At 33.8% G+C, this 17,821-nt stretch overlaps 2 protein-coding genes, 1 long non-coding RNA gene and 2 pseudogenes across 5 annotated transcripts; 3 read left to right on the forward strand and 2 right to left on the reverse strand.

The window, feature by feature from the left end:
- Positions 1 to 19: 19 nt before the first annotated feature.
- Positions 20 to 1,922, reverse strand: AL3 (alfin-like 3). The gene is made up of 5 exons (NM_114147.5): positions 1,649 to 1,922; positions 1,510 to 1,542; positions 1,020 to 1,248; positions 813 to 942; positions 20 to 518 (listed from the first exon to the last, which is right to left on the reverse strand). The coding sequence occupies exons 1-5, from the start codon at positions 1,746 to 1,748 to the stop codon at positions 258 to 260; spliced, it is 753 nt and encodes a 250-aa protein (NP_189865.1). The 5' UTR covers positions 1,749 to 1,922; the 3' UTR covers positions 20 to 257.
- Positions 1,923 to 6,633: 4,711 nt separating this feature from the next.
- Positions 6,634 to 7,839, reverse strand: AT3G29794 (zinc finger MYM-type-like protein; the record flags this gene model as incomplete). The annotated part of the gene is made up of 1 exon (NM_001339039.1): positions 6,634 to 7,839. The coding sequence occupies one exon, from the start codon at positions 7,837 to 7,839 to the stop codon at positions 6,634 to 6,636; it is 1,206 nt and encodes a 401-aa protein (NP_001327735.1).
- A 2,632-nt stretch (positions 7,840 to 10,471) lies between these two features.
- AT3G42791 lies at positions 10,472 to 13,345 on the forward strand (annotated as a pseudogene; the record flags this gene model as incomplete). The annotated part of the gene is made up of 1 exon: positions 10,472 to 13,345.
- A 332-nt stretch (positions 13,346 to 13,677) lies between these two features.
- Positions 13,678 to 14,116, forward strand: AT3G06475. Its single transcript, NR_141254.1, has one exon. It is a non-coding gene; the product is annotated as an other RNA (long non-coding RNA).
- Positions 14,117 to 14,210: 94 nt separating this feature from the next.
- AT3G42792 lies at positions 14,211 to 15,025 on the forward strand (annotated as a pseudogene; the record flags this gene model as incomplete). The annotated part of the gene is made up of 1 exon: positions 14,211 to 15,025.
- Positions 15,026 to 17,821: the final 2,796 nt, after the last annotated feature.

Raw genomic sequence — 17,821 nt, forward strand, 5'->3', positions numbered from 1 at the left:
AGTGATGATTTCGAGACTTCTAGAGTATATTGCTGTATCCGAATTAAGAATTGTTATGTTTCCTCTTGGTTTGAAGCTAACCACAAATTCAGTTAAAGAGTTTCCTTTTTTTTCTCAGTTGCAAAATCAAACCAATTATACAGAGAAATAGGCCCAAGCTGTTATGGCCAATAACGAGCTAAAAGACTAGCCAAATAAAGACAGATCGAGGGTAGTGAGAGTTGTCACTACAGGCTATTCTCTACAATACAACATTTTTAAGCTCGAGCTCTTTTGTTGCTGCATGAAGGGCACTTGTATTGTTTGATATGCTCAGCTCTAGCTGGAGTGATCTTCACACACTTGCCATGGAACCACTTCTCACAAAGGTCACAGCAGATCCAGAATTCATCAGCACCATCACTGTCTCCACAGGCTCCACAAAGGGTTTCCCCGTGGTCATCCTCATCATCTTCATCTATTTCTTCGTCCTCCTCTTTTGGCTGCTTGGTCTTTGAGCTTTTTCCCTCTGAAGTTCTCTGCATTCCCAAAACAAAGCAAAGGAAATATTAAACTACACAGATGAAAAAAACTACAGATATACTCAAAACCAATCCAACCAAAGCAGCGTTTTCGGTGAAGCATTGTCTCTTTGTTTTATCCACCCTACTAAGAAACTACAATAGTCTGGATGTGGTATTCAAGATTATGAATTAATCGTGTTTCCGTCAGCTAGTACATGATTAAGTGTTGAACCATGAACATCTTTAGTGATACAAGTTTCCGAAAACTGCAAAAGCAAAGAGTTAAAAAGGATATAGCAAGAGTCTTACAACTTTAGAGTTAGACTTGGATTTGTTTCCGTTTTGATTTGCAGCAGATGACTTGTCCTTTGCTTTAGCCATTCCAGTCACTACTTCAAATATAGTAGGAACATCATTGATCATGTTGAACAAACGCTTCCTGAAAAAATTACACAAGTTAGCATGTACATATATACCTGTGAAGAGTAGGAGACCAAAAGAGAAACCATCCATTACCTCTCTTCCTTGTGGAAAGAAAACCTTGAGCCAAAGTAAAACGAGACAGACAGTAACCAAGCGTCACTGTGAATAGCAACAAGCGAAAGCCATTCCTTTTCAGAGAGCCCATCCCTAGCAAAGTTAATACCAAGAGCTGGCTCTGGTAACTCAGGAGGCACTTCTTCAGCTGGTAAATTCACTTCCCATTCTTCATTCGGTAACCCATACAAGCAAAGATTCTCCTTCTCTGAAAACCCAAATCGTAACAATACAAAACACACAACTTTAATCAATTAACCACACAAAGAGACTAAGTATAAATCATATTGTACAATACCAATAACCACACCATAGACTAAGTATAAATCATATTGCAGATTTGTACAATACAATAACACACAATAAGTCTAAAACAGATTTGATCTATACACAGAGAAAACCCAAGAGAGGATATGAGTAAAAGAGAAGAAAAGAATCAAAATTGGGAAGAAAAGAGAGAAACCCTAACCAGGGTCACATTGTTGGTAAAACTCTTGAACATCTGCAAGAAAAGCAAAAACTCAAATCAATTAGGAAATTGAACATAGATCGGAGAAGATAACAATCACTAGAAGCAGAAAGATCTGAGAAGATAGTGAAATTTTTACCGGTGGTGAGAGCTTTGACAATGGCAGTACGACGACCTTTGAAATCCTTGAAAACTTCTTCGACAGTTCGAGGATTGTAGAGAGCAGCTCCACCTTCCATGATCTCTCGCTTCGCTCGCTCGATCTAAGAAACGCAGAGAGAATCTCTCAGAGGGAATAGAATAATTGAAGAAGACGAAGAAAAAGCTGCGCCGTGGACCGTGACGAGACCCGATCTTGTTTTTCTTCTAAGTCTTTGGATTATTTTTTGGTCAAAGAGAATTGGGTGTTTTTGGTTCGGGTCGGGTCATAAATATAATCCAATATGAAGCCCAAAAGCCCAAATCAATTAGAATTAGGATTTACTCTACTTTTTTTTGGTAATCTTTAATATCAAGTATCAATTTGATTTCTTTCGATATCAATTTTTCATCTCCAGCTTAGGAAAGTATAGATTTGGTCAAATATTCTTAATTGTTGTATATATTCGACATTCTTTCAGTCAATATCAATTTTGTGGCTAGAAATTTTAAGACCGTAGACGGGAAATTTTTTGTTTAACATATGAAATTATGAATAATCTATAATAAATTGGATACAAAAATTGTTTAACATATGAATAATCACATGTTTTTTAACATGTGATATAGTAACTTGTGTTATTTTCGTTGTTGTGTTATTATCCAAATTCAAATCAGTATAAAACTTGTTAACAAATAAAGAAAACAAATATTTTGGTGATTAATATAAATTTTATATAAAAACTGTGAGATACAAAATGAAGTATTCAATATATAAATATCATTAAAAAATAAACAACTATATATATATATATTGAATAAAAATGATTAATACAAGAAAAAGTTAGATAATTATTAATTGTTGTGTTTATCTATTTATTTCTGGAAACCCACGTGACTTGTTGTCTAAGTTTTTGGTACATCCAAAGAGTTCACCTTTCCTATATATATGTTTCATTTGTGAAGAAAAAAATATGAGTAAGAGATTCTTTTTTATTATTCTAAAATAATATAATATATAATATTTAATACGTTATCAGCACGAACGACTCTTGATTCGCTAGCACGAGTGACTCTCTGAGCGACTCTAAATATATCATCGCTTTGAGGTAATATTTAAATTATATTAAAAAACTTAATTTATTTAAAATTAGAAATTTATATATAGAGTAATAGGCTATGCCCTCTTCCCAATCATAATAGTAGGATTTGCCTCTTAATCGTATAATAAGATCTACATCCTTGATCATAACGGTAGGCTCTGCCTGCTCGATCATATGTTCAGATCTATATTTTGGATCAAATGGTAAGCTCTATCTCCTTGATCCTATGAAAGGTTATGCCTATTCTACAATCATATGGAAGGTTATACCTCCTAAAAAGATTGTTTTAATTTATGTTTATATTTTTCTTATAATATATAAATTATTTTTAGAGAGATTTACTAAGATGTTATATAAATTAGGTTTATTCACCAGAACCAAACAAAATATTTTTTTATTACTATCATATTTTCGTCTTTTTGTATACTCAGTGTGTCTATACCAAACGTTACAAGAAAAAACGTAATACAAGGAATACCACTGCCACGTCAGAAATCGCTAACGTGGATTAATGAACTCAGCCGTAAGGCGATATAGCGGCCGTTACGACTGAGTTACGGTATGTTGCGGCTGACTTACGACAAAAGTATTTGAGTCATGAGAAAACGGTGGAATTATGAGTATAACTTGGCATACGTTACGACTGATTTAAAAATTATGTCTGAGTTATGCGATAATCCAGCCTACATGACAGTTGAGTTAAGGAATTTTGTCTGAGTTATAAGAATTTCGAGCATAACCCAGACAACGTTATGGCTAAGTTATTAGAAAATATCAGACTTATTTCCTCGACACGACTGAGTTATCTTTTTCGGCTGGCTGGGTTATGAAGGACGGGTTAGTTATGGGATGTTGTTACGGCTGAGTTATGATCAAGTGTTATAAATCAACCATAAAGAGCTGGATTACCGGATAACTCAGCCTAGTTACGGCTGACTTAGTTGCAAAAGATTAATTACTATAATAGCATGCAGTTACGGCCGAGTTATCAAACGTTATGGTTGAGTTATTTATTGTCGGTTAAGTTACGATATTACACGGCTGAATTAACTTGGCGTTTTTTCATTTTTTAATTACTATAATAGTATTCATGTTGCGACTGGCTTATAGCTTTGTTTGATGGCTAAGTTATTTAGGCAAATTTACATGTTCGTTTGGTGGCTTACTTGCCACCTCATCAATTCAAAACGACGTCGGCTGCAATATTCCATGTAAATAGAGCCAAAATTTTTCAACTCGTCTTCTTCACCTGAGTTTTTCACATCACCGGAACTTACAATTCCTCATTGTCTTCTTCATTCTTCTTCAATTTCTTTCATCCTTCTTCCGATATGGTTGATCCGGTTCCGGTTGTTGTTGTGTCCGGTAATTGAGTATCGAAACACAAATACGTATTTACACTGATTAAGAGGGTGTACAGTTGTGCAGATAGATGCAGAAATAATGCACGACAAGCTTGTGAAGTTGGTGCTCGATGATAAAGTTAGACGAAATGTTGCGTCTCTTATTGTTTTGCGGCAAATTTACATGTCATGACTGAGTTATATGCTTAAGAGAAGACGAAAAGTTTGGTTAATTTACATGTTACGGCTGAGTTAAATATTCTAGGGAAGACAAAAAGTTCGGTAAAATTATATTACGGCTGAGTTATATGCTTAAGGGAAAACGAAAGGTTTGGTCAATTTACATGTCACGGCTGAGTTATATGTTCCAGGGAAGACGAAAGGTTCGGTAAAATTACATTACAGCTGAGTTATATGCTTAAGGACAGACGAAAGGTTTGGTAAATTTACATGTCTCGACTGAGTTATATGCTCAAGGGAAGACGAAAGATGGGTGTAAATTATATGCTTCAGGGAAGACAAAAAGTTCGGTACGGCTGAGTTATCATTCAGGGAAGATGAAAGGTTGTGAAAAATATATGTTACTGCTAAATTACATCACGTTACAGCTGAGTTACATCACTTTACGGCTGATTTATAATACAGATCGGAAAGCAACATTTTTCTGGGGAAGACAATATGAAATTTCTTGGCCAAATAACAATAATCAAATTAAGAAACGTAAGAATATGTTTGAGGGATATATAGAAGGAAGACTAATCCGTATGAATCAAAACATAGATAGAAGTAGAAGTGTCTCCAAATAGATCGATTGAGAGGAAGACGTAACAAGAGACATGTAAAATCAAAGTGAAAAAGTAGCTATTATTGATTTAAACTCAAACATGTAACCAATCATGTAGAATTCCATAGATCTCTTTGATTTGGGTTTTGATTTTTGATGACTTCAAATTCGACACCACTGAAAGAGTTTTGGCTGGAAGAGACGAGATAAATAGAGAATGACAACGAAATTAGGGTTCCGTCTACTGAACGAGAGAAGAGAGCGACAATTTTTTTTCTTTTTTCTTTTTTGTTTTTTTGCGCGGATGAACAGTGAAATGTCATTGAAAAAGGAGAAACCGAAAGCATTAAGGGAATCTTTTATTTCGGGTGACATGGATTCGGGTAATAACGTGGATTAGGGTAAATGATGTGGAATTGTGATGTGGATAATAATTGTATTTCTATATTTCTTAATTGAAAAACAAAACTAGTAATATTAATAAATAAAAACTAATCAAGAGTGTTAATTGTAATTACACTAATGCTCAAAACATATGAGTAATTAAAAAAAGATGTATGATATTCTGGGAATAAACATACTTTTCTATGCTATTTGAGTAATTAATTCTTATTTTTATGTTACTTTATTCTTAAAACAAGATTTTGCAAAACTATTTTATAATAAAATTTATATATAACAAACTGTTATATTATTTATATAATTATCATGTCAAACTTGGCAAAGCTTGATATCGCTGCCTTTGATGTTTCTGGAAACAATTGTATAACTTGGGCATTAGATGCAAAAATGTATCTAAAAGTGAATGGGCTTCTTAAAACCCTCGATCTGTGTGAAACGACGTTAGAAGAGGAAAAGCCAAAAGCCATGATGTGTTTGCGTCACCAGCTCCACGATAGTTTCAAAGATGAATATATCACGAGAGAAAATCCCGCAGATCTCTTGGTCTCTCTCAATGATAGGTTTGATCACCAAAAATACGTGATCTTACCAAAAGCCAAACATGAATGGCTAAATCTGCGGTTTCAGGATTACTTAAGTGTAAGTGAATACAATTCTGCTTTGTTCGAAATTACTTCCAGGATGATTTTATGTGGAGAGAATGTTTTCGATTATGATATGATCGAGAAAACTTTTCAACATTTCATCCTACAAATGTAATCATGCAACAAACTATCGAGGTAGAGGCTATACTTGATATTCTGACTTGATGGAGGTCCTTCTTGTTGCTGAACAAAACAATGAACTCATGATGATGAATCATCTTCCAACTGGATCAGCTCCACTTTCAGAAGTAAATGTTGCTTCCAGAGCCGTGCGAGCGCTATCGAGTATCAGAAGCAAATAAAAATAAAATGCCCTTATAAAAAAAATCGTCTACAAAACATAAACATCATTGTCATCTAATAAAAAAAAAACTAACAAACCAAATATTAGTTCTTAAACATTTGTTGGCATTTCCTCTCTACAAACTCGTTAACCAAGCTTTCAAAATCAATGTCTCTAACCAATTCTCTTTCGATCGATAAAATAGCCAAGTCAGTCAATCTTTCTTGTGACATAGTCGAACGAAGATACGATTTGATCAACTTCAACTCTTTCGATCAAAATCAATGTCAGATACGATTTGATCTTGACCAACAACATCTAATTGCTTTTCATGGGTTAGAGAAACTTCAAGATTGACACAAGAAGCCATCAAACTATCATCACTCGCTGATTGCAATTTTTTCAAATCAAACGAAAAACCAAATATTTATTCATACCTCTGAAATTGCTCAAACCTTGTCTCAAGTGGGTAAAGAGCTTGATCCATGATTTGGATAAAGTAGTCAATCCTAAAGCTCTCCTCGGGTGATAATATCACACTTCCCTCCATATTTTCTGATTCTTCGCCATAATGTCTTTTTCTTTTAATCACCCGCTTTGCTTTTCTGGCAAATATAGGATCAATCTCCAAAGGAACTACAATTTCTTTAGCTTCCACTTTTGCTTTCTTGAAGCCTGACTCTCTATATTTTCTAAAATATGAAACCAACCCCTTGAGTTGAGAAATCGCTACATCGATGTTCATGTCTTCTGACTGTAAACTCTTAGTCATGATGTTAACAACAGATAGAAGATTGTACCAAATAACCATGGAAACTAGGAACTCAAAACTTCCAATTCCCTGTGTTTCACTTGTTGCAAGACATTCAGCGTCGCTCTGCTCTTTCGGATCATCACTATTTTCAGCTATGTACATTAACGCATTCATGATTTTAGAAGCCTGAAATCGTATTGCCTTTACACTTTCAACATGGCTCTCCCAATGAGTCTGTGATAAAGGCTTAAGAGTTAGGCCACCCACATGATCCTCAAATAGTTTCCATCGCTTAACTGAAGATGAAAAGAAGCAATAAGTACAATGAATAATCCCCAAAAATGATATAGCCTTTGAAGAAGTGGTTGCCATATCACAAAGTGCAAGATTCAAACTGTGACAACTACATGGTGTATAAAACGTCCTAGGACTTATCTCAAGAAATCTTTTTTGTACTCCCTTATGCTTTCCCTTCATATTAGAGCCATTATCATAACCTTGTCCCCTCACATTGTTAATTTTTAAATCAAAAGCAGTCAAAACATCTTGAAGCTCACGAAAAAGTTCTTCACCTGATGTATCATCAACTTTCAAGAACGTTAAGAAAAATTCTTTGACCTTTGTTGAAGTTGTTGAAACATCTACACACCTAATGATGACAGTCATTTGTTCATGATGACTAATATCTGGAGTGCAATCAAGAATCAAAGAGAAGTACTTTGCAGCTTGGATTTTCTTGACAATCATAGCTTTTACTTCATTAGCTAACAAAGCTATTAACTCATTCTGAATTCTGTTGCTGAGATAATGGGAACGAGATATACCCTCTCTATATCTTCTAAGATGTTCTATCATCACATGATCAAAATCGTCTATCATCTCTGATAAAGCTTAAAAAAATCCCACAACCTTCTTCTCCAATTTTCTCTTTGCTTCCACGAAAGGCTAAATTTTGTTTAGCAAGAGTTTTTACCACATAAATAATCCTAAGCAACACCTGCCTCCAATGAATTTTCTCTTTGCAGATTTCATCTTGAGCATATTTGTCAATAGTTTGATTCTTCTGCAACCTGAGATCTAGTTCTGCCCACTGTTTCATACACAAATTATGCTCACGACTAGATTCGTGTTCTTTAAGCCTTTTCAAAACATTCCTCCAATCACTAAACCCTGTAGATGTCAATTGACTATTGTCACCTTGATTGAACAGTTTACAACGAAAACAAAAGATCTTGTTCAATACCTTTGAGTAAACTAGCCAACGTCGATCTTGTTTTGCTCCATCACCCATCTCTCTTGTATAATACAAATGTGAAAAATGTCTTTTAACACTGTTCTTAGAAAAGTTATAACCAAGCGACAGTCTTTTTGGTGGACCTTGTACTACCATGAAATGCCTCCATTCATTCCATCCTATTTTGATATTTTCCCAATTTCAAGGATCATACATATCAAAAATTGCACAAGTCTCCTTCAGATCATCACTCTTCTCATGTTCATTTGTATTCACATCATCTTTAACATTCATCTCTTCTCCATCCACTACATTCACGTTTTCTGATTCAACACCCGCTTCTTCTCTTTCACACTCATTTATATCCTCATCCACTCCATTATCTCCAAGAGTTTCATCTCCTTTATTTTCCACAGATTCATCAAAAATTTCAGGTTTTTTGAAGAACCTGAACAAAGCGTTCTCTTGAGATTTTGCTTGTTCATCTTTTAGTTTTCTCTTTTTCTGTTTTTACATCCAGATGATTGATCTTTCTTCGTTGATGACATTTTTCTGTAATAGGAAAAATAAAGTTACAATGATTAATTGCAATTTTTTAATTTTAGAAAAAATAGAATGGAGCATGAGTAATTAGATTTAATAAACATGATTTGGTGACAAAATATTTAAAGAAAATATTTGCCTTTGTATTACCTTGATCAAAAGCTTGACCAAAGAGTCAAAAACAAAAGCTTGCCGACGAGGCGACGAAGAAGATGAAAGTGCAAACCAACGAAAAAAATTATAACCCTAATTGTTAAGTAATAAATCGTAAGTGTCTATTTTGTTTCTTTAATTAACTAATGAATTATAAGCACATGTTTGAAATAAGCTTATACAAGTCCATTATTAAATTTTCTTTATAGTTTGAGTTTCAACATTATATAACACTAACATTTTTATTTTTTTAACACCAAATCAAATATATTAAATTATAAGAGTATTACATAATACATGATACATGAAACCACTCAAATACAACCATTGAATAAAATAAAGGAAATTGTACACAATTTCGATGAAAAGGTGGAAGTGACCTTGCTTTCCAAACGGAAGCCTTACAGGCAACAGATGAAATATGTTAAGTCCCCTCGTCATATACTCGTAAAAGGCTAACATCTTATAGATGAAACTCCCAAATGCTTTCTGCATTACTTTGATTAAACGAACACACGGATATGTTGCTTGAAATGAATCTCGATCATGTCTTTTATAACACTCTACCCATCGTCGCCGGTTAGTGACCATGATTATTTTTCCCATAGAACCCGAATAAATAGATCGTTGGACAGTGAGTACATCACCATCATTAGACCATGAACATGAATAAACGGATCGTTGGACTGCGAGCACATCACCATCATCGGACCATGTCTTTGGGAAGAGGAAATTATTGCCGATGCCAATTCCTTCACTCAAAAGAATTTGTCTATTGATTCTTGGATCAAATACCCAAATGACTTCTCCAAACCATAGATTTGAAAAAACTTCATCGGTTGAAAACCGGAGATCACATCGGTGAGAGAAACCACCGAAAATAAACTTTAGATAAGGGAATACACCACGATTCAAATGAATCGACATGACATGGGTAAAGAGACATTGGTGGGATGAATATTCTGATTTCGAATATAGCAACGGGTTTACATGAAACTGGTAACTGTTTGTCTCTGTTCTAAACATGACAATAAACACCGTCACCATTCGAAAGGAGAAAGTAGGATGAACAGAAATCCAATTAAAGAGAATACCTCCCATCAAATTATTAAAAATAAAAGAAGAAAGAAGTAGAAAAGCAAAAAAAACTACCGGCAAATGCCGGCAGCCTGTAAAAAAATGAAACAGAAAACTGGTTTTGTTGGTCGCCTCTGTAGTCGCCAAGGGAGAGAGGGAAGTTGGGTTAAATTAATATAACAGTAACATTTATATAATAATTTAACTACATATAAACTATATAGCATTAATAAATTTATGCCCCTTAATTTTTTTCCAAAATCAGAGGCCCTAGGCCAATGTTTCTTTTCCTCTCACATTGGCACAACTCTGGTTGCTTCATCCAGCTATAATAATTGGCAAGGACAAGGACGAGGATGCGGACGCGGTCAAGAAGTGGTCACGGTCGTGGAGGAGGTTGTGGACGTGGAAAAGGAAGGGGTTTCCCTCCCAAAAAATTCAATGCCAAGAAAACCAACAAAAATCTTCAAGTGAATGATTTTAGTCGTGTTTCAAAGAAATAAGATGAAAGTACTTGTTACAGATGTGACATGAAAGGACATTGGTACCAGACATGTCATATCCCAAAATATTTAGCCGATCTGTATCAAGCATCTCAAAATGCAAAAGAAAGGGATGTTGAGACCAATCTCATCTCTAATGAAGCTGGACCTTCCTTCCATGCTTAACTGATGAAACCCATCTTGATATCGCTAATTTTCTCGTTGATCACAAAAACGGAAAATCATGCGAATAAGATCGATATAACATGATATAGTTGTAGTAGTATTATATGTACTTTTGATTTAAACATATTTTCTGGTTTTAAAAGATTTTTGAATAATGGTTTCATTGTAATATATAATAATGTTTTTTAGTAAGTTTTGTGTTATTTTGAGGATAGAGATATATGTCTGGTATAAAGTGTTACGATGCACACGATACTTAAAGATCAAAAATATTTCTCCTTTCTCAAAATAAAAGACTTTGCTTGAAGCGTGAGTACTATATCTCGCCATGCAAAAATTATTATTGGCTTTGGTGAAGCCAATTTTACAATGCTAAAGAGAATTTTACAATGCTAAAGAGAACTCATTTAAAAGTAAATGATGTATTATATCCCCCTAAGTCTCAGAGAAACTTGATAAGTTTCAAAAATATCTGAAGTAATGAATATCATATAGAGACTATGAATAAGAATGATGTTGAATATCTTTGCATTACATCCGAGGGGAAACATATTTTGGAAGAATTGTCAATGTTATCCTCTGGATTATATTGCACAAAAATAAATATGTTCGCATCATATATTACAGTAAACTGAAAATTTACTAGTACATTTAAGATTTGGCCTGAAAGACTTGGACATCCTAGTTCAGTCATGATGCGAAAAATTGTACAAAATTCTAGTGGCCATCCACTAAAAAATCAAAAGTTTTTTCAATCTAATGAATTTTTATCTGATGCATGTTCTGAAGGAAAACTCATAGTTCGGCCATCGCCAGCCAAAGTTGGGAATGAATCACTATTATTTTTAAAGAGATTACATGGTGACATATGTTGCCCTATCCACCCTCTATATGGGCCATTTCGTTACTTTATGGTAATGATTGACGCATCTAGTGGATGGTCACATGTGTCTATGTTGACAACACGAAATTCGGCTTTCGCAAAATTCATTTCCCAAATAATCAGGTTGAAAGCACAATTCCCTGATTATGCAATAAAGAAAGTTAGGCTTGATAACGTTGGTGAATTTTTTTCACAAGCCTTTAATGATTATTGTATGTCAATAGGAATCGATGTTGAGCATCTGGTCTGTCATGTTCATACACAAAATGACATGACTGAATCTTTAATTGAACGGCTGCAACTCATTGCAAGACCATTAATATTGAGAACAAAACTCCCAATTTCTGTATGGGGTCATGCTATATTGCATGTTGCGGTTTTGGTACAGATTCGACCAAGCGCATATAATAAATATTCTCTTTTACGATTAACGACTGGCCAAGAGCCAAATGTAGGCTATCTCTGTGTTTTTGGGTGTGCGGTTTATGTTCCTATAGCACTATTGCAAAGAAAAAATATAGGACCAAGTCCTCACAAATATAAAAAGAGTGACAAAATCATATATCTCTGATGCAAAAACCAAGTCCTCGGGACGATAGAGAAAAGTATGAGATTTCCATTAATTATGTCCATGATGGTATCATAGGGGATAGAGATGATATTGATGACGAAAATGAAATATTCTCCTTTTCTTTATATAAAGAGATCGATCATGAGAATGATGATCCGGATCCAAAGACATTATGTGAATGCCAAAAAAGGCCAGATTAGGAGAAATAGAAAAATGCCATTCAAATTGAGTTGCACTCCCTTCACAAAAGAAATGTCTTTGGACTTATTTTCACAGCTTCTGAGATGTTTTTTGTTGGGCACAAGTGGGTATTCATGCGGAAAGAAATGAGAAAGATGAGATCAAACGATATAAAGCCCGACTTGTTGCACAAGGTTTCTCTCAAAGGCCAGGAGTTGAATATGAAGAAACATATCCTTCGGTCATGGATGCAACTACATTCATGTACTTAATGACTCTTTCGGTATCCAATAATCTAAATATGTACCTTATGGATGTAGTGACAACTTATTTATATGGATCTCTTGATAATGATATATATATATGGAAATCCTGGAAGAATTAAAAGTTCTTGAGGCATTACACAAATAAAAGTCTAAAGATATATATATATATGGTCAACTTACAGTGATCACTTTACGGATTAAAACAATCTGGACGCATGTGGTACACTCATTTAAGTGATATCTACTTAAGAAAGGGTATGTGAATAATGAAATCTGCCCTTGCGTCTTTATTAAGAAATCCATTTGTGATCATTGCTGTTTATGTTGATGACCTAAATATAATTGGAAGCCCAAAAGAGATTGATGATGCACAAAAACATATGAAAGAAGAGTTTGAAATGAAAGATCTTGAAAAGACAAAATTTTGTCTCGGACTCCAAATTGAGCATTTCCTAGAAGGTATTTCTGTGCATCAATCCAAAAGGATTTTTAAGCGATTTAATATGGATAAAACAAATTATTTAAGCACTCCAATTGTCAATAGATCTTTAAATGTTGAAAAGGATCCATTTAGACCTTGTGAGGATGACGAAGATTTACTTGGTCCCGAAATACCTTACATGAGTGTTATTGGTGGACTTATGTATCTTGCAAATTATACAAGACCAGATATTGCTTTTACTACTAATTTCCTTGCAAAGTACAATTCATCTCTTACTCGAAGACATTGGAATGGGACAAAACACATCTTCCGTTATCGGAAAAAGGGATTTTTCAATCTAGACTATTCAAAAAGTGCATTTTTGAGCCTGAACAAATGACTAGTGCTGTTTACATCTAAACACACAAAAACAAAATTAAAAACCTTCCTGAACTAATAATATGGTACATAATTAGAAGTCAACGTTAACAAATGTTAGTCAACGTTAACGATTGCTGACTCAGCTGACACGTGTATAATGATGTGGCAGATGTTATTCATTTTTTAAAATAAATTTATAAAAGTGGAGTCTCGTACACAATTAATCCAACTTTTACCACTAAGCCGCATACATTATTGAAACAATTACTAGTGGAACGTTTTATATACAAATAAAACTCATGGGATTGGATTTAATAAAACGGCAACGTCTACAATTAGGGGAAATCATCAAGTCTATGAATTTCGTATTTTGCTTTCATTTCTTCTTCTTCTTCATACGAGAGCCAAAAACAAAAAAGAAGATTAATTGTGGAGAAATCGAAGATGTCTTTAGCGTAAGTGGAGAAGATTTAAGCCAATTTTTGAAGAAGTCTAGTAGATTCTATATTGTAAGCTACTAAAATCTGCGATGACGAGGTAAGATTCTACAAAACTAAGTAATGTTTATTAAGTTTTTGTTTGGTTTTCTACCCAAAAGTTGTGTATTTGTTTTGTTTTCGATTCATTGTACTAAGTTAGCTCATTTTCATGATTTGAGAGTCAAAATTCTTTTTGTTCACCAACTGTTTGATGAAATGTCTGAGAGAGTGCAAGTTTTAAACATAACTTTTTTATGCTTGAAGCTATACTGAAGTAGTGTTCCATGTCTACCATGGTGGATATTGGGTGAAGCATTATACTGGGGATTTATCTTATCTTGATGGTCATGAAATGAAGAGTATAACATGTAAATTGGAGGAGTTTTTTACAGTTATGTCAACGGAGATGAGCGAGGAGTTAGATGGGCAGAAGATTTGGTATAAGTTGCCATTCGAAGAAGCTAAGCAACAGAAGAGCTTGAGTAATGTGGATATAAGTTTTAAGAACATGTGTGAAGCGGGAAAATGGGTCGGATTTCTGGATGTGTATCTCGTTAATTCAATAGAGCATCCTCATGACATGGACGTGAATGACCCATTTGAAGAAGAGATTAGAGTTGAAAGGAATATGGCTTCTTTTGTTGATGAAGATCCAAATTTTGACTACCATGATACACCACCTAACTCTAATGATGAAGATAGAGGGGAGCAGTTTGTAAGATTCAGAATGGGTATACAATGATTATCACAGTTGTGTCTCGGATGGGTATTGTAAGCTACTAAAAGCCAATGTGACTGCAAAATTGTTCATGGATGAGATAAGAACTCATTTTGATTATAACCGAATGCCATTCAAGATGAAATTCAAAGGTGGTACCATTTGATGGCAAGCAGTGACAAGTGTAAGAAGGCAAAGAGGAAAGTAATAGACATCATTCATCGTGAACATGTGGAGCAGTTCTCAAGACTCAAAGATTATAAAGCTGTAATCATTACGTAAGTGGCTTTCTATGTTTGTATTCTCTATTTTTTGTTAATTCTCTGTTTGTTAACCATCTTAACTTGCATTGCTTTCTTTCAAGGACTAATCCCAACTCAACTGTTGAGTTAAACATTGTTCTTAATGATGATGGAGCAGAATTATTCCATAGATTCTACGTATGCTTCGATGTAATCCGCAGATTATGGTCAATGTGGTGTGGACAATGATCTCAGAAGCTCTCTACTCTCCAAAAATAAGTCTAAATACTCTCATATAATCTGACATACTCTTATACTCTTAATGAATTTTAAAAATCCTTATTTACCCTTACCCAACGAACCGGAACCGGACGAACCAAACCAACCAATTACGGTTTAGTCTCCAAACCAATACCATTTAATTCATAAAATATTAACCTATCAGAAATTCCCAGAATTTTTTTTCCTCCCTCACAAAATCAAAATCGACGACTGCAACTATCGTCGAATCCTCCGACGTTGAATCCAATCGACCAAGCTCGCCGTCGTTTTGCTTCTGTTATTCACAGTGAGCTTTACCATTCTTTTCTTATACTTTGGACATCTTAATTCATCAAGTATTGTGTTGTTGTGTTTGTATTTTGTAGATTTCAATTAGATTTGATAGACTTGAAATTGGTGTTGGAAATTAATGGACATTATGTTGGTAACTATATATTCTGGGTCTATTAAGACATTTTAATGTACTGTAATGGTTGATTCGTAGTTAATCTTAGCCAGATTAATGTTTTTGGTCCGAAAATCTTTGCTAGAACAGAATAATCTAAGTATAACTAAGAAACGTGGTATAGCTGTTTGAAGTACTATTTATGGTATAATTGGTATTTCTGAAAATGAGCGTGGTATACCTGTTCGAAGTACAATTTGCTAGAACAGGAAAATCTAGGTATAGCTAACGTTTTTTTTTTGTTTTTTTCAGGAGAATGGACATAATTATATATTTTGATTATATGATGGATATTATTCAAAAACCGGAGAAGCATATCAATGAAATCCAAAAGTAGTTGTTTTAGACCCTTTAGAGCCTTTGTAGCCTTTGGAGCCTTTAGAGCCTTTTGTACTCTCTGGTTTTGTAAAACTTGATTAAACTTGGTTTTGTAAAGGTACAACTATGACAAATGTAACAAATGTGCTTAATTTGCAACAAAATTTGAGGTAATGTTATTTCTTATACAAATTATACCACTTATGTTGAGTACTAAAACTACTGATTGATAAAATCATAATTTAATGAAACTTCAAAAAATTAGTAGTTACCAAATTCATTTGTTATAGAAGAAACACCTTACACTTTCAAGATGACTTTATAATTATTATCATCATAACATTGCAAAACACACAAAATTGAATTTTTCAGACATATTTTTCTATGAAAATATATGGAATGTTTATAAAACATCAAAACTCTTTGGTATAACTAAATTTATTTAGTTTAAATTTAAGTATATCTAATAAAATTAAAAAACCTCCTAAAGTCAAACTGTGTATATACAGGTTCAACCTGTTAACTTAGAATATCTGTGTGCAAATTTATTTGCGGGCCCCACCTTTTTTGTTCCGAACAACTCGTATGCGGGTCCCACGGTTAATTCCTTTTCACACTATAATTCATTTTCACACTATAGGACTCATAGGGAAGACTCATAGACACAACGATAGACCCTATCTTTGACTCACGTGCTTTGAACCACTTGCAATTTAACCCACGTTTTTAAGGTTTTGAAATTTTAAAATTTTTGATTTTTTTTTTATTTTTCTACTAAAAAAAAGAAAAAAAGATTAGAGAACAAAATTTGGGTAGTACAACTATGTACCAAGTTATACCTAGTTAAACAAATACTTCAAATAACTATACTAACCAAGTTGTACTGAGTTTAACAAACTGCGTAGTTATACCAAAATAAAAAATAACAACCAAATCATGTTGACAAAAATCAAAACAATACATGAAGTTTTCATAAACTTACTCATAAAGTACTTAAATCTTCTTCTGCCTCATCAAAATAGGACTCATAGTCACAACGATAGACCCTAACTTTGCGTTTTTGCTTCTACATTTCACCATTTCACTTGTTCTTCTACATCGTCACGAGCTTCTACTATAACTTTTTCTCCTTCTCGTTCTTTTTCTTTTCTTCTCTTTCGGGTTCTCTGTTTATTGTATATCCTTGTCATGTTGTTCTTCTCCTCTTTCTTGCATATCTAAATTTGAGCTACACATATCAAAAAGAATCAACTCGACTCCTTCCAACACATTAACTTACTGATAGTGGAGCCAAGCAACTACAAATTTATGAACGGTTGATATACACACTTTTAAAGCTTTATCAAACTTGATATATAGCATTTAGAAGAACAGTTCATGACGCTAAATGTGTAAATGTACTTAGAGCATCTGACCAAATTTTGCTTAGTTTTACTTTTTAGTATCAGAAATTTCTTAGTTAAGAAAGAAACATAGTTATACTAAGTTCTACTTGTTTTCCGAAGATTATAGATTATGTTATTGAATCTGTGCGAGAGATTCGATATGTTGCTTCAAATCCACTTCTGGTGGGGCTTCTTCTTTTTCAAGGATTTTCTTTGGGTCTGTAGGATTCGATACAATTGGGTTCTTTGTTCGAGTCATTATTCCCTTACATAAATCTACAAACAAATTTCTCTAATTTCAATCTAATTCTATCTAAAATTGAAAATAAAACAATATACTAGACCAAGTTAGATTGGGATCAACAAAAAGGGATAAAAGTGAAACGTGAAGAACGTAATTAACCAAATTGAAGAAGAAGTAGATTGACACGAATTTTACTAATTTATGCAAATAAGGAAATTATATATGTAGTTATACCAAGTTTAATGAAGACGAAAAAACATTGATTAAAAATGGTAAAAAGAATTTATCGATTAAATTATTTAAAGGTTTGACCCATTACGTAAAAGTCGGAATTTTTTTACCCATTTTACTTGGTTGGGTTAGTAATAGAT

Source organism: Arabidopsis thaliana, chromosome 3 (genome assembly GCF_000001735.4).
Source record: "Arabidopsis thaliana chromosome 3, partial sequence".
NCBI lineage: Eukaryota > Viridiplantae > Streptophyta > Magnoliopsida > Brassicales > Brassicaceae > Arabidopsis > Arabidopsis thaliana.